This window comes from Crinia signifera, chromosome 4, assembly GCF_055691185.1.
Source record: "Crinia signifera chromosome 4, ASM5569118v1, whole genome shotgun sequence".
Taxonomy (NCBI): domain Eukaryota; kingdom Metazoa; phylum Chordata; class Amphibia; order Anura; family Myobatrachidae; genus Crinia; species Crinia signifera.
This window is the reverse complement of record NC_139220.1, coordinates 274,959,383-274,982,586: the sequence shown is the minus strand read 5'-3', so window position 1 is coordinate 274,982,586 and position 23,204 is coordinate 274,959,383. Positions and strand designations below refer to the sequence as shown.

The 23,204-nt window shown below is 45.8% G+C and overlaps 1 protein-coding gene across 2 annotated transcripts in view; it reads right to left on the bottom strand.

Moving 5' to 3' along the window:
• Positions 1–23,204, bottom strand: part of PROM2 (prominin 2) — a 60,800-nt gene that overhangs the window by 3,680 nt on the left and 33,916 nt on the right. For both annotated transcript variants that reach the window (XM_083179804.1, XM_083179805.1), the window contains exons 10-19: positions 20,602–20,754; positions 17,114–17,237; positions 16,928–17,016; positions 15,500–15,584; positions 12,208–12,354; positions 10,097–10,168; positions 9,074–9,166; positions 4,265–4,318; positions 3,411–3,491; positions 2,681–2,749 (exon numbers count right to left, since the gene is read on the bottom strand). In XM_083179804.1, the coding sequence (XP_083035930.1) occupies positions 2,681–2,749; positions 3,411–3,491; positions 4,265–4,318; positions 9,074–9,166; positions 10,097–10,168; positions 12,208–12,354; positions 15,500–15,584; positions 16,928–17,016; positions 17,114–17,237; positions 20,602–20,754 (967 nt within the window). The remainder of the gene's footprint in view (positions 1–2,680; positions 2,750–3,410; positions 3,492–4,264; positions 4,319–9,073; positions 9,167–10,096; positions 10,169–12,207; positions 12,355–15,499; positions 15,585–16,927; positions 17,017–17,113; positions 17,238–20,601; positions 20,755–23,204) is intronic.

Below are 23,204 nucleotides of genomic sequence, written 5' to 3'. Positions count from 1 at the left end.
TATATATATATATATATATACACACACACACACACACACACACACACACACAAGATATAATAGATATAGACGGAATGCCGGCACTCAGCTCCTATATTCATTAATGGGCCCCGTGCCCTCGGTGGTGATCGCTGTGCTGGGTCAGATATGAGGCAGTAGATAGCCGCGGCACTGGGTTACAAAATGAAACAAACAGCCAGCTTCTCTGTTAACGTTTCAGCCTTTCATATAGGCTTTTGTCAAAACAGGTATAACAAATCCTATATTAAAGGCTGAAACGTTAACAGAGAAGCTGGAGAAGCACACGTTACATCTGCCCCCCTGCAGTGCACATGGTTTTGTCCATTTGAGAAGGAATTTGTCTCTGAGAGTGAACCAGAATAAGGCCCAGAATCTGTTTGGTTGCTATGGGCAACATTTTCCCTAATGAGTTTTATCGCTCATTGATAAATAAGCCCCTAAATTGCAAATGGCTACAATGAAAATTCCCCTTTGAAAGAGAACCCAGCTTTAGATACCGAGTGAAAAAGTCTGATTTGAGTTACGTGTCAATGCTATTACAAAACAAAGCTGAAGAAAACAGGTTTTACCAGTTCTATCGGATGGAATTAATGTATACAATGAGCAACATAGCGTATATACCTTACACACCCCACAGTAATGTATTAAAAATGATAATAATGTAAGATAAATATCATGGCAATAATGAGAGCAGAAAAATAATAATTAACTAAGGAGACATATCTTATGGAGCCGTAATTATAAATACATAATTATAAATGATAAAATACGTGTAATTAGCCAACAAAATGCAAGTAAGCAGAAAATACATAACTGCTAACCAGAATACATATTCTGTACTGAAATATCAACCCCCTGACATGTAACTGATAACTCAGTAACTACAAATATATACAGTATGTATATAATTATACATATACAGGCTGCTACATGCGCTATGCGTATATGTATAATTACAGCACCGGCAGATGGTGTATAACTATACATACTGTATACAGGCTGCTATATGCGCTAAAGCGTATATGTATAATTACAGCACCGGCAGATGGTATATAATTATACATATACAGGCTGCTACATGCGCTATAGCGTATATGTATAATTACAGCACCGGCAGATGGTATATAATTATACATACTGTATACAGGCTGCTACATGCGCTATAGCGTATATGTATAATTACAGCACCAGCAGATGGTATATAATTATACATACTGTATACAGGCTGCTATATGCGCTATAGCGTATATGTATAATTACAGCACCGGCAGATGGTATATAATTATACTGTATACAGGCTGCTATATGCGCTATAGCGTATATGTATAATTACAGCACCGGCAGATGGTATATAATTATACATACTGTATACAGGCTGTTACATGCGCTATAGCGTATATGTATAATTACGGCACCGGCAGATGGTATATAATTATACTGTATACAGGCTGCTACATGCGCTATGCGTATATATATAATTACAGCACCGGCAGATGGTATATAACTATACATACTGTATACAGGCTGTTACATGCGCTATGCGTATATGTATAATTACAGCACCGGCAGATGGTATATAATTATACATACTGTATACAGGCTGCTATATGCGCTATAGCGTATATGTATAATTACAGCACCGGCAGATGGTATATAATTATACATACTGTATACAGGCTGCTACATGCGCTATAGCGCATATGTATAATTACAGCACCGGCAGATGGTATATAATTATACATACTGTATACAGGCTGCTATATGCGCTATAGCGTATATGTATAATTACAGCACCGGCAGATGGTATATAATTATACATACTGTATACAGGCTGTTACATGCGCTATTGCGTATATGTATAATTACAGCACCGGCAGATGGTGTATAACTATACATATACAGCAGGCTGCTACATGGGCTACATATATATATTATACATCTGCCACTGGTGGAGTAAAATTATATATGTATATACATACACACAGGTTGCTACACGCGCCATAGCGTATATTTATAATTATCCACCACCATGGGCTGTCAAACTGTGTCTGTGCATCTGGGAACACACAGCGGTCTGCAGTCACACACTTCTGACACTCCCCCAGTAAGCGGCCCATTTTTGTACAAGCTCTTAGCCACCTCCCTGTCATCACCCAGTAACGCCCATCGCTTGTCCACCACACTACTGATTTCATCTGACAGCACCTTTGTACATACACGCTGGCCCTCATTCTGATTCATTTGCTCCCCTGCACGTTCGCACAGGGGAGTGATGTTTAGCAACTGCGCATATACTTTTATACGCATGTGCAGCCACTTTGTGAGAGCGGGCATGATTAATTGCTTATTTGTCGTCCCGTTCACACCACAGTGCGGGTAGGGGGCGGCAGCGAGGAGCAGCGCCCAGGGGAATCCCAGCGTTTCATGGGTGTCCCCATGAAAACGCAGGTCGTTTCCATGCTAATGCGGACGGGGCGCTGATGTGTGTGTGTGTGGAGGGGGGGGGGGGGGGGGCGGGCAGCTTCCCGTACAAGCGCATACAAAGTCATTTGATGGTTGGAGAGCGTGCGGGGGGGGGGGGGGGGGGGGGGGTTCGTGCAGGCAGCCTGTGCGTATGACTCATAATCAGTGTATGTATGACAGAATTAAATCAACTTACTGTTTGTTTTACCCAGTCAAGGTACTGAGTAAAATATTCCAAAGCCTGATCCAGCAGACACCTGCTCTCCTAGTGAAATAAAAAATAAAATACAATTATTATTAGATGATATTTCTATGGGGCCACAAGGGTCCTGTAGCGCTGTACAGTTCCATAAGTTATTTACATATAGAGGGTGATTCGCTTTCATTAGTTTTTTCCCGAATCTGGCCCCGTTCCGATGTTTTGGGGACTGCGCATGCGCGTTTATGTGTAGCCCCCCATTGCGAACACCTTTGGCAACTTTCACAGTTGCTGAGGCGTTCACAGACATCAGGGTGGGCAGGGATCTGGCGCAAGGGGAAGCCCAGCGTTTCCTGGGTGCGCCCTGAAAAATGAGTCACATGACGTCAGCGCCCGCCCTGTTCTCTGATATTGCGCAGCCAAATAAAAGTCAGTATAAGCTGACTTTTATTGGCCAATGGGGAGGAAATAATTTGATGGTTGGCAACCATCCAATGATTTTTCCCCTGTGCGCTTGCATGCGAATGGATGTGTGAGCCTACACATCTATTCTCATGGTCCTGAGAGGATTCGCGGGGTGGCTGTTCGTTCGCCCGGCGGGAGGTTTTTATCGCAGTGAACAACCGCTGCTTAGCGATCAGACCTGAATCAGGCCCATAGTCCGGATGTGTGCACACTGAGCATGTATTATGGTAATAACTAACTCTGCACTCTCTGAGAAACTTACATTCTTCAGCAGGCCAATGATCCCATCTAGTAACGGTCCTTTTACAGTGGCGATATCCTGTATTGTACGCACTATCCGAACCTTCAATGATAAAAATATACCTTTTGTATAAGATCACATAGTACATATGTAACTGCAAGGGGGAGCATTTATAACTGGTCAAAAAGGGTATCTGAGTGGAAGAGCGATAGTAAACAGTCTATAGGTCAACACCAGTTGGCTGACAGCCATTAAGTCAACAGGGTCAAAAGTGTGACAGTTTAATGGTTGACATTGACTAAGGTTGACAGTGTCAGGGCGCTCAAAAGGTCGACATACAAACAATTTACACAAAAAATGGCTGGCAAATGGTTTTTCATTATATTTAGGTAAGCGACTTGAGGGAGAGATTGGGTTGGGCAGCCAGTGGGGACTGTTAGGATTAAGCAGGTGGCGGAGGGTTAGGCACTAGGAGGAGGGTTAGAATTAGGATTAAAAAGTCAACCCTTTAACTGTCAACCTTTTGACCCTGGTAACCTATTGCCCACCTGGCACTGACCTATTGACAGTGCCACTTGCACACACCTAGTTACGGCCTGCTTTGGTATATTTGATGATGTCTGCTGCTTTTAGGCAAAGTATCCTACACATTGGATTATCTGTTGAAGAGAAACTGAAAGGAGCAACATTCCGCTCCTCCGCAAACCCCCCGGCCATCTTGCTGCACAAACGCAGGAGCTTTGGCAGAATTCTAGGCACAGAGGAAACTGAGCCACATGGCATCACCAAAGAGGTTTTGTTTTCTGCTCCGACTGCTTTGTGTACGAGGATCAATATATATTACTCTCCTTTTGCAGACAGAAGCCTGAACTCACCTTCAAGGTTGGGGCCAATGCAGCCAGAGACCGGAGACTGTTGTTCAACTTACTCTAAAAAACACACAAGCAATACATAACTCAGAGAGTACAGGTATCAAGGATGCAGTCATAGAGGATTTGTTATTTTACATTTCAGCAACGTTTTCCATTCTTAACACTTGCATCCGGAGTTGGCATTATCCTATCACTCCACTTCGATCTGACTGATTCTCAGCCCCGTTGAAAACTCTGCTGCGGTTATTCCCTGAAAACTGGTGCTTCTGAGACTATACAGCACATATTGATTAATGGTCCCTCAGTAAATGTTCTTCATCTGACTTCCTCTGATCTAGGACTTCATAACACAGCTGTAATGTGCTGTGATTTCAACTTGCAATTTGAAGTTTGTACTGTATGTTCACTGTAAAGGCTCCCATCCACTAGTCTGTGATATGGCCAGCGAGGATGCCGGCAACAGACTACCAGCATCCTGAATGTAAGTATGCGGGGATTGGTAGCACTAGGCCGGGGGTGGGGTTTCATTTAAGCACTAGTGTGGGATTTAGGATTAGGCTCGCTATGTGTAACGTGACTTGTAGCGCACCGAGAATAGATGTACAGTATGTAGACATGTCTGTACCAATATCCTTTGCGTGCAAAAATTATTATATTGCTTTGGTTCAGTTTAGGACTGACCCGTTTAACCTGTCGTGTAAAAATAAGACATGATGCACAATACATAAGGGAGACCGAGATGTGTTAGGACTGAATAATTAGCATGATGGTAATTATGTGTGTGTCACGAAGACAGCGTGTCTGAGAGTAGATTGAATTGATTACAGCAGGTAATGAACTAGTAGCAATTAAAGGCACCAGTGACACTGTGGCCAAACTAGGATCAAGGCCTCTAGCACGTTACAGAGGAATTCCGGCAAATTAAACATTTCTAGTTACTATTAAATGCTATCTAAAATACATTTAGATGGTTACCCGTATTTGCAGAATCTGGAATCATAATGCATGTAAAATAATCACCATATAATACATTTATGCTGAAATGCTGCCATTTATATGTTACTTGCTGTGTCACACTTTTGTTTCCTCTCATTCTATAATACGGTAAGTCATGTCTAATGCCAGAGGCACTATATGCAAATGAGAAGGAGGAGACAGTTGAATGTCATAAAAATGATTTAAATTATATCTGTCACAAACACCTAGTCGAGTCAACAATTAATTCAGTAAGTCCTGTGTCTGAGGGTGGAACAAAGTATTGTATTGATACAATACTATACAATATATGTGCAGTGACCTACCCACATTCCTGTCCTGGGCTGCCAATAGGAATTTTTGGGCCTGGGACTGATTTCAAGTCCGGGCCCCTCTGGCCCCCCCCCCCACCCCCCCCTCCCCATCTCCCCCCGCCTCCCTTCACTTACCGTCTAACTCCTGCACCCTCATCCCCTGCAGGTCCCGAAGCTAGGCACATAATTAGAACTTTGTGGACCCCATAGCAAAATGCTGAAAGGGCCCCCTTCTGTAACTAAAATAATGTTTCTTAGGTGGGACCAAGAAAGAGTGAGGGACAAAGCGGGTGTCAAGAAAGACTGTGAACAAGAAAGAGGAGTGAAAGAGAGGGCTTCAGGTAAAAAGAGGGAATAAGAAAGAGAAAGGAGTGAGAGAGTGCAAGCAGTAGCGAATGAGAATATCAGGGAGGAAGGGAGAGAGAAAGAGGGGTGCAAAAAAGTGATAATTTCAGGAAAAGGATGGAGGAGAGATGCGGTAAGAGGGGGAGACTGCCAAAGTGGGGAGGAGAGAGAGTAGAAAGAGAGAGACGAGTGGCAGAGAGAGACAAAAAGAGGTGAGATAGAGGGGGAGTGTGAGAGTATTGAGGGAAAGAGGGGGTAAAGGGGGGAGAAAAAAAGAGGAGGGAGAGAGCAGTTGAGAGAGGGTAAGAGATATGGGGTGGAGGAGAGAACACAGAGGGAGAAAAAGAGATGGAGTGGGGGATAGAAATTAATAGAGAGAAGGTGTAGTGGAGAGATATGGGTGAGGAAGTGAGGGTGGGTAGGGAGTTAGTGAGTCGGAGAGGGGAGTAGGTGAGGGGCGGAAGTGAAGGGTTTGAAGAGATCATGACAGGAATTTCTTTTGTCCATCCTCATTCCGCATCCCCCTCCCGTTTCCCAGTACACAAGTAACAATATACCTCCGCCTGTCATCGTAACAACGTGTACCTCTGCCTGCCCCCCATGCACTGCACTCACCAGCACCTGTTTCCTTTCCTCTGCAGTGCCCAGGCAGCAATGTTTAAAAAAATCATGAGGGTGCAGGGTATTGCCTTGGGGCCCCCCAAGCTGCCGGGTCCCATAGCAGCTACACCCCCTGCACCCTCTACAGTTATGCCACTACCCAAAGCACAAGCTTCTTCAATGCAGGATGCTGGCGGCCAATTAAAATGCAGCACCAGCTGGTGAGCCAATCAGAGCTTGTGTAGCGGCAGCCACTCTGATTGGCTAACGGTACACAAGCTCTGATTGGCTCATAAGCCAGTGCAGCATTTTAATTGGCCGCTGGCTTTCTGCATTGAAGAAGCCTGTGCAGGCAGCACAGAGGAGCCAGTCAGGGGGGTTGCAGTGGGAAAAATGAGCTGCCCGGCCCTTCCAGAGGCCGGGGCCCAGGACAGCTGTACCCACAGCACCCTCCTGTCGGCAGCCCTGTTCCTGGCTGCCATAAGTGTCCAGTATGGCGGAGCACTATGGTATCTTACAATGTTACATAAGTATTACGATGTAATAGATGCATTTTTACTACACAATACTGTATGTAACCTTCTGTCAGGGGCGGGCTGGGCCGGGGGGCAGAGTGCCATATGCCCCCCGGGCCGCTTACCCACCCACTGGCTGCGGGCCGTGCTGCGGCTGGATCAGCTTCTCCAGCCCTCCTGCACTGGCCGCGGCTTACAGAACACGGCCGCGGCTACAGGAAAATGGCCGCCGGCCCCCTGCACTGAGGACATGTTCTCAGTGCAGGAGGCCGGCGGCCATTTTCCTGTAGCCGCGGCCGTGTTCTGGAAGCCGCGGCCAGCGCAGGAGGGCTGGAGAAGCTGATCCAGCCGCAGCACGGCCCGCAGCTAGCGAGTGGGTAAGCGCTCTCCCCCCCCCCCTCCCTCACCCCAGCATATGTGTTTCTGTCACTGTGGGGGCATATCTGGCACTGTGTGGGGGCATATCTGGCACTGTGTGGGGGCATATCTGGCACTGTGTGGGGGCATATCTGGCACTGTGTGGGGGCATATGTGTATCTGGCACTGTGGGGGGCATATCTGGTACTGTGGGGGCATATATGTATTTGGCACTGTGGGGGCATATGTGTATCTGGCACAGTGGGGCATATGTGTATTTGGCACTGTGGGGGCATATGTGTATCTGGCACTGTGGGGGCATATGTGTATTTGGCACTGTGGGGGCATATGTGTATCTGGCACTGTGGGGCATATGTGTATTTGGCACTGTGGGGGCATATCTGGCACTGTGGGGGCATATGTGTATCTGGCACTGTGGGGGCATATGTGTATCTGGCACTGTGGGGACATATGTGTATCTGGCACTGTGGGGGCATATGTGTCTGGCACTGTGGGGGCATATGTGTATTTGGCACTGTGGGGGCATATGTGTCTCTGGCACTGTGGGGGCATATGTGTCTCTGGCACTGTGGGGGCATATCTGGCACTGTGGGGGCATATGTGTCTTTGGCACTGTGGGGGAATATGTGTCTCTGGCACTGAGGGGGCATATGTGTCTCTGGCACTGTGGGGGCATATGTGTCTCTGGCACTGTGGGGGCATATCTGGCACTGTGGGGGCATATGTGTCTTTGGCACTGTGGGGGAATATGTGTCTCTGGCACTGTGGGGGCATATGTGTCTCTGGCACTGTGGGGGCATATGTGTCTCTGGCACTCTGGGGGCATATCTGGCACTGTGGAGGAATATGCGTATTTGGCACTGTGGCAGAATATCTGGCACTGTGGCGGCATTTGTGTCTGGCACTGTGGGGGCATATGTGTATTTGGTACTGTGGCGGAATATCTTGCACTGTGGGGGCATATCTGGCACTGTGGACATCACATTGTGCGGTGTAATGGGCATCATGGTATGGGGCGTAATGGACATTACGGTGTGGGGAGCATTGGGTAATTGCCATCACAGTATGGGGTGTAATGGGCATCAAGGTGTGCAGCATAATGTGTAATTAGCATCACAGTGTGCGGTGTATTGAGTAATTAGCATCGCAGTGTTGGGCGTAATGTGTAACTGGCATCATGGTGTTCAGCATAATGTGTAATTGGCATTACGGCATGTGGCTTTATGTGTAATGGGTATTACAAGGTTCGCTAAAATGTGCAATCTGCAGGTACACAATACAATCATGGTACAGGCAACGTCCCTTATGATAGGCCACGCCCCTAATTTTTCGGCGCGCCTGCGGCGCGCAAAAGCATTCCTTCCGACGGTGACTTGGCTGATTATGGGCCAGTGCTCTGGACTTGCCCCCTAGGCTAAAAGTTGCCAGCCAGCCCCTGCCTTCTGTGGACGATGTACAGCTGTAGCTCTATCTATCTATCTATCTATCTATCTATCTATCTATCTATCTATCTATCTATCTATCTAAAAATAAATTGTTTTATATACAAGATATACATTAGGGATACAGTAAGTGGCAAGTGTTGTACTATTCATGCTAGACTAAATGCAGGTACAGTTTGATGAGAATGCTGGTATTTGGCTTAGGGATGACAGGGTGACCCGGCACAGCGAGGGTGTACTTACCACATCAGCCACTAGATTGCGCACAGTGGTGTTCTGTATATCTCTCAGTGCCGCCGTCTCGTTCTCCAGCTGACTTCTTATTGTTGCATTACTCTGAGTGATGATAAAGAGACAGGGAGATGAGTGTCACCTACGACCTGAGCCAAAGCAGATTTTCGTAGGGAGGAAATACCACTTGATTTAATCCTGATGCAATTACACAAATCCATCCCAGATATTAATATGTAGCCTGGGAGCCTGATGAAGATTACTAATAGATCCAGCCGATTCGGCTGCAATCACAGCAGAGGTGTAAGATGCAACATGTGTTCTAGAATATCTTCCTCTGAGTCTGAATTGAAGGGGTCACAGAGGATGCTGCAGGCAGCACAAAATATCTGTATGGGATTCTAAAGGTGACCATACACTATGTGCCGATGTATCGTATGCTATCCTAACATTTGATATCCTGGCAACTGATCCAGCCGTTCCCTGGTGGCCCGATCGCATGCAATACATCGTATACACGCCTTAACAAGTTGTGTGTGACATGCGCTTCATCAGGCCTACAGGTTGTCCTTAGTCTGATTGTAATGGTGAGGGAAGTTTAATATAAACAAAAAGCATGGAGTGTTTATAATACGTGTGCTGTGTAGTACTGTACCGCCTCAACCTTACATGTACCATGTGTCTGAGTGGACTCAGAATTGCATTGTGAGTTCATAATAAACTCACGCCAACTGCAAGTATACAATAGTATAAAATTAGTTTAACATAAAAATAGATTAAAAAAAACAACAAAATAGGACAATCAAAAAATACATCCTCTCTATGTTTTTTTTAATTATTAAAAGCCATGCGTTTTGTTTTCTTTCTTCCTTTTTTTTTAAATCCTAACCCATGTGAATGAAGGGGCTCAGGATTTGATGCCGGATTTGCCAGAACTTGCCAGAAAGCTACAAAAACAAAACACGATGGTACGGGCACATCTCTGAGAAAACATCATCACAATTATCTAGAGTGATGTGCCGTTATTATTATTACCTGGATGGATGAAAGACTTTCCAGAGCTAGGGCGATTTCCCTAAGATCCACAGTCAGAAGAGGCTTTTCTATCTGGGAGAACAGAATGGAGAACTGAGAATCACTCTTTAGAATTTAGAATGCAATGAACACTATATTTGTTTAGCGACTAAGCAGTTGATTTCCTCATATATCCTCATAGGTGAACAGCATTTATTATGTGGAGATGGGAAATGGGGGTATTACCAGCAGCTCTCATAGCACTGGGAATGCCCCCACAGTGATGGAAATGGGGGCATGGCTTGCAATCATGGGATTTACCATAAAGCCACTCCCTCTCTCACAAGTATGTGCCCCCTTTTCGGCTTGCATATCAGGGACCCGATGGCAGCAATGAAACTGGTATATATGATTATGTTGCAGTAGCGCTTGCACATTGAGATTTGACCTGGCTTCAAGGGTTCTCAATTGATAGGTATAAAGATGTATCCACATAATCTAAATGCTTTGGGCGTTCAAAAGCCCTGGCAAGACTCTGTAGTACCGGGTTACCCTTCTCATTACATGCCCTTGAATATGTTCAGCCCCAACCTCCACCTGTGGCCTTCAGCTCCTTCCATCTATATGATATATATCTGTCCTTTCCTCCGCTTCCACTAACATTTGCCTTCTCCCTGATATTGTAAAACAGAATCACAATAAAAATAAATCTTCACCATGAGCAGCCAACTTCTACCTTACACGACCGTCATGGGCTCTGATAGGGGTGTGCAGTCTATACAATGTAATCCCCTGCTTGTTTAATATTTAATAACAAAATCGAAAGTTAGTTTTAAGCCGAGTACACACTGGTCAATATATTGTTCATCATATCAACTAGCGATATATATCGCCAGCAGATCGGTGGGTGTGTACACCTGATATGTCTGAGAATCATCTCATTCCCAGAAATATCACATTGTCCCTACAGCACAGATACAACTGACTGGCTGTGTGTACTAGTCACCTGTCGACCAACCTTACACTGGCTGCAGGGCCCTCGACACTGAAGTCACACCTGGATGCTCAGATTCAAATGCCCGTCCAGTTGTGATACCTGGACCGATTTGTGAGCGGCTGATTTGTAAGTGTGTATAGCTTACCTGATTGGCCATCGGCATGATGACTAGTTGGCTGCTATGTCTTTGTACCCAGCTTAGGCTCCTGCTATGCACCAGTGTGCTACAAAGTTGCCTTATTTGGTTACACTTGCACATGTGGTGTCTGAGAGAGGGTATCCTGGCCCCATCCTAATTTGGATTTGCCAGCTCTGATGGTGCCTATGCTTACTGCTTCTGGTGCCGGGGAGCTCACCTGTCCCTCCAGGCACATTACAGTGGTATACCTGGTACTTCTTTGGTGGCAATACTGTCATACACATTTACACTGCAGGCCCATTTCATACCTCCCAGCTGTCCAGATTTCCACGGGAACGTCACGTTTTTGGGACTCCCCTTGTCACCATTGTCACTCAGCTGAGCCGAGGTGAATAGACCCTGTGTGCATGCGGGCAGCGTGTATTCACACAGAGGGGCTGGGGGCATGGCTGGAAGCTCACAGAGCCTTTTGTCATGCCCCACAGCGGCAAAATGGGAGCGTGGCCTAGCGGAATGAAGCTATTAGGCCACTCCCCTTTTTCCCTAGGCCACACCCCCCCCACATTTTGGCCGCACGCAGGTGTCCCTCTTCCACAAATCATTAAGTTGGGAGGTATGCCCTTTATCTAGTTTTAGCTATTTACAACTCGTTGCATAAATGAAACTCCAGTCAATCAGCTCACAACTGCCATTATTTAAACACATGCCAGTTGTGAGCTGATTGTCTTGAGCTTCACTTATCAAATGCAACGAGTTATAAATAGCTAAAACTCTATAAATGGACCAGTCAATGTGGCTATTTACAACTTGTGGCATTTATATAAATGAGGCTCCAGCCAATCAGCCCCCGATGGTCATGTGTTTAAATAATGAAAGTTGGAGCTGATTGACTGGGGCACCATTTGTCGTACACAACAAGTTTTAAATAGCTAAATCTTGTTGATAATCGTGTCCCATAGACTATTATATGTACTGACAAGAGCCTAAATGCCGCACCTCTGCCAGGATAGTATCATATGGCACTTGGTCCAATTCACTGTTGTTGTAGTCTGTGAGAATTCTCACTGCAATATTGGAGATCACGTTGAGCCCGCCCACATCCACAGTGAAGTTTTCAATCTTTGCCTGAAGTTGTGCTGTATACTGGGAGGAGATGGGAAAACAGGTTTATTGCAATCCAGTCTGACACTGTGATTAAAGCTCAGTGTCATTGTCCCTGCACCATTACTCATTAGTTACTAAGACTGGTAGCTTAGGGTGACAGCTATCACACTGTATTATAAAACAGTCTCAGCTCATCAGGCAATGCTAGCCTGAAGCAGAAAAAAAATTGGCGTTATTAAAGTATAGAATGATACTAAGAACACAATGGTATATAATTAGTATCACTTATATGATCTGTTTGCTCTATGACAAGGGCGTAACTACCATAGGTGCAAGGGGTGCAGCTGCTATGGGGCCCATCTTATGTATAAGTACTATGTTACATACATCAACTGCTAAATAGGGAGCCCTTAAAAACATTTGCTATGGGGCCTACAAATATCGAGTTACGCCCCTCTATGCAGTAGCGCAAGCAGGGGGGGTTTCTGAGTACCCAGAACCCCCCCCCCTCCCCCAGGAGTCTAAGGGCCCTAGGTTGAAAGCTGAGGGTCTCCTCTTTCCATGGGTACAAGAATTTTAAAAATCGGCCCTTGGGAAACTGAGATATCTGATTCAAAGCAGTAGTCCCCATCCAAGCCATTTAATTGCTCTTCCCAGTCAGATATTTCAGGTTCTGTCTGACGTTTTTCTGAGGGTATATTCCAAAAGCTGGGACTCTCCCCCTTTGATGGACACTAGCAGCTTGTCTCTACTGTCTACTGGAGCAGTAACCAGAACCAGAGATATCAGCCTTCCAGCAGCTGGTTACTGCTCCAGCTCCACACACCTGGTATGTAGTTTTATATTCTCGTTGGCAGATTGCTCTGCCTCCTGAACTCTGATCCCCTAGTCCTTGGTAGGTGGGATTCTCTAGTTTTTAATTCCATTAAAATCTAAGAAATCTATTTCTGGGAACTGGAGATATCTGAAGTCAAGCAAGCTGTCCTCCCACCAGAAAATTATGAATAATAAGCCCACTCCACTATACACCCCTCCTCTGCATATTAAACATCCTCTACCACCCTGGAAGTTATGTATCAGGGCCCCTTCATTCAGCCCAATGCCTCCTTCTCCCACCCCATCTCCCACCATCTGTGCAGTAAAGGGGTAATTAGTGGAAATTACTGATCCAGGCCCTACATGCTGAGCGGTTGATATAATACCCACTACCACCCGCGGGACATCAAAGCTTCCCCCACCCCTACCGCTGGAGGATCGGTAGGCGCCCCTATACTTTGCTATGCCCAGGGGTCTACACTGCTGTTATGTATGTATATATATATATATGTGTGTGTTATGTGTGTATAATATTATTATTATTTATATACATTTGGTCTATCTATAATACTTTAACTGACCCGGTATATACTGGGTCACCTAAGTGTCCATCTCCGTGCTTTGCTCCGCCCCTCTGGAAACCCCCTTCTGAAAATCCTGCGTTTGCCACTGCTATGAGCATCTGTAGTCACATGTTTTGCGAGCTGAATACTCCCAAGTGTGTTCTCAGACCTGGCATAACATTTCCTACCCTATATTATATGCATTACCATACCTCACAACTTTGGCATCTTTAAAGGGCCCATTTACTGTAGCATTGAATATGCAATACGATCTAGGCAGAATCTACCGCCCAGGATTGCACGGCAATATGTGATCCTATCACCGGGATGGTTCTTTTTTGCAGGCGCAGGGACAGGATCTTCTAAAGGATCTGCTTTGCTAGGTGCCGGGGGTCTGCGCATACGCAGTGCGTTCTGTAGCCCATAGGCTACAATTATGAATTATTAGAATGGCGGTAGCCCGGGACCTTATGCGATGCTGCCCGATATTGATTTATCAGGCAGCTGTTGCCGTGCGCAGCAGATTCTGTGGCAGTGGTGGTTCCTGGCCACTCACTCCCCATGCGCCAGCGTCTCCTGGTCCGGTTGCTCAACAACCAGGGACGCCAGGGGGACAATGCAGCTGGGCGCTGCTTCAATTGAAAGTGCCTGCGGTTGCCTGGCAATGGGGTTATGACGCCGGGTGACAGAGGTCTTTTCCCCAGGCCCGGTCATTTATATGCTACCCCTCTGGTGCTACCAGAGAGGGCCGCAGTTCTGTGCGTTACCTTTTTATGGTGCCATTTGGGTGTTTTACCCTTAATGGCATTCCCAGTGTTATTCCGAGTTGTTTGTACCATTGTGTGGAGTGCTTTTTGGTGTGGTGTTATTATCTTGTGTATGTGACTTGGTCGCCGGTCATTTTGTAACTAAGACGCTGGCGCTTTTAGTGCTGTTGGTTATATTCAGTTTTAGTTCCACTTTTCAGTTAGGTTCCCTAGTTAATTCACCTTTTGTCTCTTTCATAAAGATCTCTGGTACTTTGTCCAATGTAAGACCTGGTGACACCGGAGTTGGGGCGGACTTAATTCGCCCCTCCAAACATGGCTATTAAAGGTGAACATCTAGCCCCGCAGGTGCCAGCCGTCTTTTGTGATTAGACAATCACAGAGTAGGACTTGCCGTGCCCGTCCTAAACAGTGGTCATGGCTATGGGTTCACACCCAAAACCATAACAGCAGCTTTGCATCCCCCATAGCAATCTATTGGGGGAAGGGGTGCTGGCAGGGCAGGAGGGATCGCAGTAGGTATTGTAGATTCCTGCTGCAGTCCCTCCGTGATACATATGGTGAGTACTTAATATTTGTGGCTAACCCCCAAAAGTGGATGTTTACGGGGAATTAGCTGCAAATATTCAATAATAAATGGGGCCCTAAAAGCACGATCTGTCATTCCAAGGAGCACACAGTCCAAAAAGTGGCGTGGCAGGCTAGAAAAAGGCTAGACTTAAAAGTTGGAGACTAGAAAAAGGGGCAGACTAGATGGGTCAAGTGGTTCTTATCTGCTAAAAAAATTCTATGTTTCTTTGTGGCCAATCACAGTGACCTCTGTTTTTGCCCCGCTCACTCCCTGCACTGGAGATGCTGTGCCCATACATACAGCATTTCTTCAGCGATCAGTTCCCCCCAGCACATGCAGGAAAGACAAATACATGGAAAAAGCACATTTACATGCATGAGTTGGTTTAGTCTAGGTGCAGAGCAAGAGTGCATACTATGGGTAAAAAAAAAGTGTCCTGCTGAGCAATCATACAGCTTTCTTCTTACCTGGGAAATGTTGAAGGTACTTTCCAAATCAATGGGATTGCTAATTTGAAGGACATCCCAGATTGGATTTCCATGCTTGCACTGTCTACAAGAAGAAAGCACAGACAAAGTCAGACAGATACACCTTTTATAACAAAAACACTGCCAGCCCAGTTCACTGAAAATGGGTATCAAGCTGTGCCACAGTGTCTATAAAAATGTTTATACTGCAGGTTGGACCCAGATTATTGCAGGTGCTCCCACTCTGCTGTCACTTGGAGATAACATCATGGGCTCGCCATAGGCTTGGAATGGGACCCGGGTCAGATAACCATGCTCACCCAGTAACACTGCTTGCTACTGAACCCAGATTATTCTTTAGGGTCCATTTAGGGACCCGGTTAATTTGGCAGTGTAAACGGGGTATTAGGGTTACTTTTAACAACTGTATTTAATTTATTTTCTACTATCTGTATTGAGATGGAGCTACGTCTATGCTGCACTAAGCAACTCCCAGACCGATATACTGTAATCTGCACATGCAGACACAATAAGTAGAGAAGAGGAAAGGACAAAATCTGTAACCACACACCGCAAACTCCAGCACAGTGTCATACATCTTCTACTCACACCTCCCAGTGTTATACATCTTCTACTCACACCTGCCAGTGTTATACATCTTCTACTCACACCTGCCAGTGTTATACATCTTCTACTCACACCTGCCAGTGTTATACATTTTCTACTCACACCTCTCAGTGTCCTACATCTTCTACTCACACCTGCCAGTGTTATACATCTTCTACTCACACCTGCCAGTGTTATACATCTTCTACTCACACCTCCCAATGTCATACATCTTCTACTCACACCTGCCAGTGTCCTACATCTTCTACTCACACCTCCCAGTGTCATACATCTTCTACTCACACCTCCCAGTGTCATGTATCTTCTACTCACACCTGCCAGTGTCCTACATCTTCTACTCACACCTCCCAGTGTTATACATATTCTACTCACACCTCCCAGTGTTATACATCTTCTACTCACACCTCCCAGTGTCATACATATTCTACTCACACCTCCCAGTGTTATACATCTTCTATTCAGACCCCCCAGTGTCATACATCTTCTACTCACACCTCCCAGTGTCATACATCTTCTACTCACATCTCCCAGTGTCATACATCGTCTACTCACACATCCCAGTGTCCTACGTCTGCAACTCACCCCAGCAATTTGCAATGCCTCTGCCAATCACACTAGCAGTGTCACGCATCTGCCACCGAAACCAGCACAGTATCATACATCTTCTACTCACACCTCCCAGTGTCATACATCTGCAACTCATCCCAGCACATCACAATGCGTCTGCCATTCACACCAGCAGTGCCATGTGTCTGCCACTCAAACCAGCACAGTGTCATACGTCTGCCACTCTTTACTTACTTATACATCTCTGAGATGTTGGAACTGTCTTTGAGTCCGAGTAGTCTTTTCAGGTTTATATCAGGTAGATTGCGAGGGTCATCCAAAAACTAAAAAGAATGAAACAATTGAGACATAGTCCTGACTCTTTTTCATGGGTATACAGACTGCTAAAAAGCCCATGTCTCCCTCATTCTATTTACTCACCGTATAAATATCCCCATTGACCCAGTGCTTGCACAGCAGGGTGTGTACATTTCCTCCAATCAAGAAGGTGATGAACACAAAGAGGATGAGTGCCCAAGAGAATATAAAGGACATATACACCCCACTGCAACAGAAGGACATACATTAGATTGCACACTCTCCTGCACACACATTTCTGTTTTACTATTGTATTATTGTTTATTTACACGCTAGTCACAAACTGTTCTTGGCCAAATAGAGCAACAACTGAAATATTTTGTCAGGCGCCATCTATTGACCGCCGGCTAACACTCTAAGGAGGTCTTTAGAGCGTTAAATGACCTCCTTTGTCTGTGCTTTAAATGCCGCCGACTGCATGAACGCCCCCCCCCCCCGCCCCACATGCTAAATATCCCCACATGCATGCAAATGGTTGAGCATTCCCAAGGGTGCATTCCCTCACCGCCGCACCACGTCCCCCGCCCACACTGTCCTGTGCAAATGGATTGGCAGCTATGCAAGTCGTCGAGTCCGTTCGCTCAGGGACCCTGCACATGCGCATACATCAGTATGCCCATGCACAGATGGAAAACTAAGCACAGGGGAGCAAATAATTCAGAATGACCCCCTAAATCTCCTCATAGAGGTGGAGCAGGCATGCCCCTGTCTCAGTCCCAGATTAGTGGAAGCGTCAGACCTACTCACAATTGCACAGACGGCAAGAACACTGATGGTTTGGTAATTGCATATGTATTTGTGAGGAGATAGCAATTACCGATCCATTCACATTTTTTTGCAGTTTAGCCAGAGGCGTTTTCTCTTTGTGTCTGGGTGGCGGCTTTCTACTCACAGTCCACTGCCCATTCTCACATCAACGATCCTGTCTGAATTACTGTAGGCTTGTGTACTGTACATAGTATTACCCCATAACAATAGGGGATATACAAATAGAGTCCTTTAATAGGATTAAGTGAGTAATAGGATTACTCTAATAATCCCCTACTGTATTGTTCTATGTATTGTATTGCATCTGAGAACAATAGGCCTTGGCTCACCATGGATATCCAGAGAAGGCTGGCTGGCTGGCTGGGGAGGGCTCCATCTGCATGTGCTAAAGTTGGAGCTAGATAAAGTGGAGGGTTAGACTGACTTTTATTACTGAAGGGGAGAGAAACCATTTAATGGTCGGCGACTATATAATGATTTTTCTCCCCTTCGGCCGCATGCTAGAGGATGTGTTCATGTACAGATGTAGCCGGCCTCTTGTTTGCAGGGGCTGGCGAAACTATCGAGCCAAGGGGCGTGTTTGCACGAGACGCTCGCGCTCCCCGTGGCAACGGAGCTCCCCACCGCCGGCCACCGCCGGCTTCCAATGCCGGTCCCTATTGCTGCCCTGACTCACCCCCCAACTCTGCCCATCTCCCTGAAGCGGTGATGGGCACGGATCTTCTGCCCAGCCGCCGAGAGACTGAGACGCGCGATCACGTAAGACGCACGCGCGTCCCAGTTTAATGGAGTCCTCGTCTGCCGGCGCTCGCCAGAGGGGACGATCTGGCGGGCGCCGGGCAAGAACAAGGGGCGATCCATCTGTACTTCCCCTTGCACGGTACTAAGGGCATTCGGTGTGGGGGCAGCGTGCGGCATTTATAGGCTCGCTAGGCAGCAAATCTATGCTGCTTAGCAAGCCTTGCTGGATCAGGCACTTTATCTCCATCCACTTTATCTCTCTCCAAAGCTTATTAAATAAACTACCTTGTTTTTAAAATGTGACTGTTGGTGATACACGGCGCTTCTGCCAGGTGCGCTGGAAAATGTGACCTGCGTAGGGTCCTGAGGACCGAGTTTGAGAACCATTGTTATAGAGTATAGCCTACTGCAAGGTAGTATCATGTCATGCAGCATATGTTAGCATGTCCCATTGATTACACTAGTGTAGATCAGTGCTTTGTAAGTTGTGGTGAGTGGTCCTGTAGAATTCCCTTCTCTGGTACCTACTATATCTACTATGAACAATCTGCTGTCTGTATTCAGGGACTACCCCATTGCTCCTGTACATGTACACACGCAGGGCCGGTGCAAGCCCCCCGCCCCCCCCCCCAGGCAAAGCTCCCCCGCCCGCCCCCAGGCAAAGCCCCCCCATACTGCCCGCCCCCCACGATGCGGCACGGGGGTGGGGGGGTTGCTATAATACTGTGATGCGGCAAGGGGGGAGGGTGCGATAGCACTGTGATGCGGCACGGGGGGGGGGGGGGGGGGGAGGTGCGGGCGATACTGCCGCGCTGAAATCCCCCGCTCCCTGCTTTCTGGTACCTCTCTATGGTACCTTGGCGGCTCAGTACCGCTCTCCAGTGGCCCTGTACACACGACATCGTTACTGAGGACCATGCTACAGACTGCATCATGGCCCGCGCTCTCTCCCCCCCGCTGGCATCGGCAAGTATGTATGCACTTGTGAATCTGGTGCCACACCTGGTCCCCACTGCCTCCAGTGTGAACGGGTCATTAGAAACAAAGGGCCTGATTCTGGTTGACTTGCTAAGCAGCATAAATTTGCTGCTTAGCGAGCCATCTAACGCTACCCATTGGGCGAATGAATGCCCGCCCCCCACCGCAGTGCGAATTTACCCCCATCACATTGCATATGGATGTTTTGCATAAACATCCATTCCCAGGGGAGTGCATGGGGGTGAAATAATTTGATGGTCGGCATCCATCAAATTATGTTTCCCCTGTTCGCAAATATAATGATGACCTACATTGGCGGTGTCCGGTCCGAGAATGTGGTAGGTGGCTGACGTCCTGTGACATCAGCCACCCGCCCCCCCTGGCAGGCAGCTGCCCACCTGCATTTGCATGGGGGAACCCAGCGGTTTCCTGGGTGCACCCCCCGTGCAAACTCCCCCTGCCTGCCCCTCCTTGTGTGAATGCCTCAGTGACTGTAGTCAACGAAGGTATCTGCACAGTGGCCCTTCACATGTGCATATGCTAATACTGTATATGCATACGCAGAGGCAAAACATCGGTCTCCGGTGTGATCCGATCAATGTAGAATCACCCCCAAAGTGCCGACCAATCAGCTCACAATTGTCATTTTTTCACGGTTAAATTACTGTGTCAAGCTGATTGATTGGAACTTTATCTCTCAAAGCTTTGAGAAATCTCCCCCTATGGCCTGTAATAACCAGTAAAAATCTCAAACGGAAAGAAGAAGTTACTGTAGTTCCCAACAGGCAGGAGGCTGTAGTAATACCATGATAGCAGTAAGTGTACAGTATGTCCATAGCCAGAAGAAAGATTTTCTATCACGGTGATCATCAGTGATAAGAAATATTTATTCCAGAGAGGGCTTAATATATAGATCTTTGAGAATAGAAGCAGATATAGTATAATGTAACCTACAAGAACAATAGAACCCAACTACTCCGCCTGCTCATATATCATGTTCCATGGGATTCATTGTAATCATTTTTTGATTGTAAGATCCCTAAACACAGTCATAGATTACTTACATTAACAGGAGCCCAAATCCATCCCTCTTCCTCCGTCTGCTAATCACAGTATCTTGCACGAGATAGAGACCCACAACTCCAATGAGGAGTCCGAGCGCGGTGCAGATTGTTATCAGGAGTAGGACACAACATAAGAAAACTCCCAACACCCACCTATGAACACAATATTAGATTAGTACTGTAAGTCTGTATTGCAGGGAATGTAGTTCATGACAGTTTACTGGAACTACATGAAGATGTGAGGGGCTCATTTATATAAGTTGTAGAAAATTCAACGCTCTACATCGCCTTACATTTCAAGGCAAACATTGGAACCCAATTATCTAGACCTTGGGATACACGGGTCACATGGACCAGCTTTTTCAAATAAATGTGGTGTTACAGTGGGGTCTCCCCCACCATGTGATTGTAAACTACCATGACAAGGAGAGTGGCAGAACCAATGTTGGTGATGCTTCAGAATCCATAAAACCAGGGCCGTGTTAACAATGTGCCTGATGGAGCTACAGCTCCAGGCCCACTCTCCAAATAGGCCCATTTTGTAGCTGAGGGCCAGGGCTTTCCAACGAGCCCAGCCCCGTGTCGCTAGCCCCCGGGAACTGGACATACCGCCAGGCAAACCTGGAAAGTTTTCCCCATAGGATAACATGGGACCCGCTAATTCCAACCTCCACCCGGTTCCAACGGCTGCCAGTTCCCCCTCTGGCCTCTGGCATCACAGAAGCTCGATGTTGATCTCAGTCGAACCCAAATCGCTGAGCCTTTAATCTGATATCTGATCCATATGGGTTCATTGGTTCCAGAGATATTGCTGGTAAACCAATTGTTTTCATTTCTGAAATGTAATTTCATGGCTGTTCATGATGTTTGAGGCAGATTTCTCTGGAACCAAACGGCCCAGTTTCACGGGACCAAAATCATTTGAAGCCTACATGTAAATGGGTCAGTTGTTTCCGAAGATATAGCGGGTTGTTTAAAAGGGGGTGGGGGTGGTTTTCTCTCCCCCTCACACCAGAAAAAGCAGGCCCATTTAGACCTCAATCTGGCTCTGCATAAAACCTACAGTGTTTGCCAAGGTTATGCTGATCCATTACACCGCAATCATGTCTATAGAAGTTAAGCTTCCAAATGTACATTATGGGGGAAATTTAATAGGATGAGAGATTTAGAAAGTGAGAGATTTGGTATTTTTGGTAGATTTGATTTTATATATCTGAGTATATTACATACAGCCATAATTTAAAATTTTAAGAAATAAGTGAGTACTAGGCAAAGATTAGGACATTAGTGCCAGATTAGGGTAACTACTAGAACGAGGTCACCCTATGTCTGGTTTAATCTACAAAGCAGAGATCTATGCAAATTTGATAAGAGAGAGGGCAATGAAAGTGTACCAACCACATCACCCATACCAATACAGGTTGAGCATCCCTTATCGAGACCAAAAGCATTTTGAATAATGGAATATTCTGTATATTGGAATATTTTTATATTTGAATGAGGCATCTTGCATTTATGTTGCATAAACACATAAAACACATGAAATACACACATGCATTTTGGGCCTGATTCTGGTACACTCGCAAAAGCAAATTCTCTCTCTAATGGACAAAACCATGTGCACTGCAGGTGGGGCAAATGTAACATGTTTTAGAAGGAATCTCATTAATTTTAACTAATAATTGTTTCTTGTTTGATGGTTGCTACTATTTACAACTCATGTGGACCGCTATGGGCACCAGGCTGGCACCTAGCTACGCCAATATATTTATGGCGTGGTGATAGGCACATTCTGTCTGTGATAGCCACCCATATGTTGCCAGCCTGGTGCTCTGGCCTTGCTACATCAATTATGTCATCTTTGTGTGGCAAGGAGATAGCGTTGAATTGGATGCATTCTGCAAATATTCTAATCAAAATGACTCTAATATCCAACTGTCATTTAATGTGAGCAGTGACACTGTTGATTTCTTTGATTTAACTCTTTATGTTGAAAATGGTCAACTGAAAACCAAAAATTTTATTAAATCTACTGACTGCAACTCTTTTTATCAGTACAGAAAGCAGCCACCATTTTAGTTGGCATAAAACTGTACCTAACAGCCAGTTCCAGTGCATAAGTTGAAATTGCACGGATCTGTATTTTTATGATGATCAAGCCACAAACCTTGTAGGTCAATTTCAGAGTAAGGGAATGAGGCAGTGATCAAAAAAGTTAAAAATAAAGGGAGAGAACTTTTACTTAGCCAGGACCAAAACCCAGTTAAAATGAAGTCCAATACGGACACTTTGGATGTTACATTTATAACGCAATTCACCAGCCAACAAAAACAATTTGAATATGTGATAAAAAAACATTGGAAGATTCTTAGCAATGATCCACTCCTCTGTATATGTTAGGTGGACCCCCATTTGTATATAGGAGGGCTAGAAATATCAAAGATGTAATTGTGAACAGTGCCATAAATGTACTATCTCCACATAACAATATAAAATATAAAGGTTTTTATTGGTGTGGGATGTGCAGTTTATGCTGTATATGTTAAAGCCCAACATCAGTAAAACATGAATATAGATCCACATCTCATAAAATATACAATATA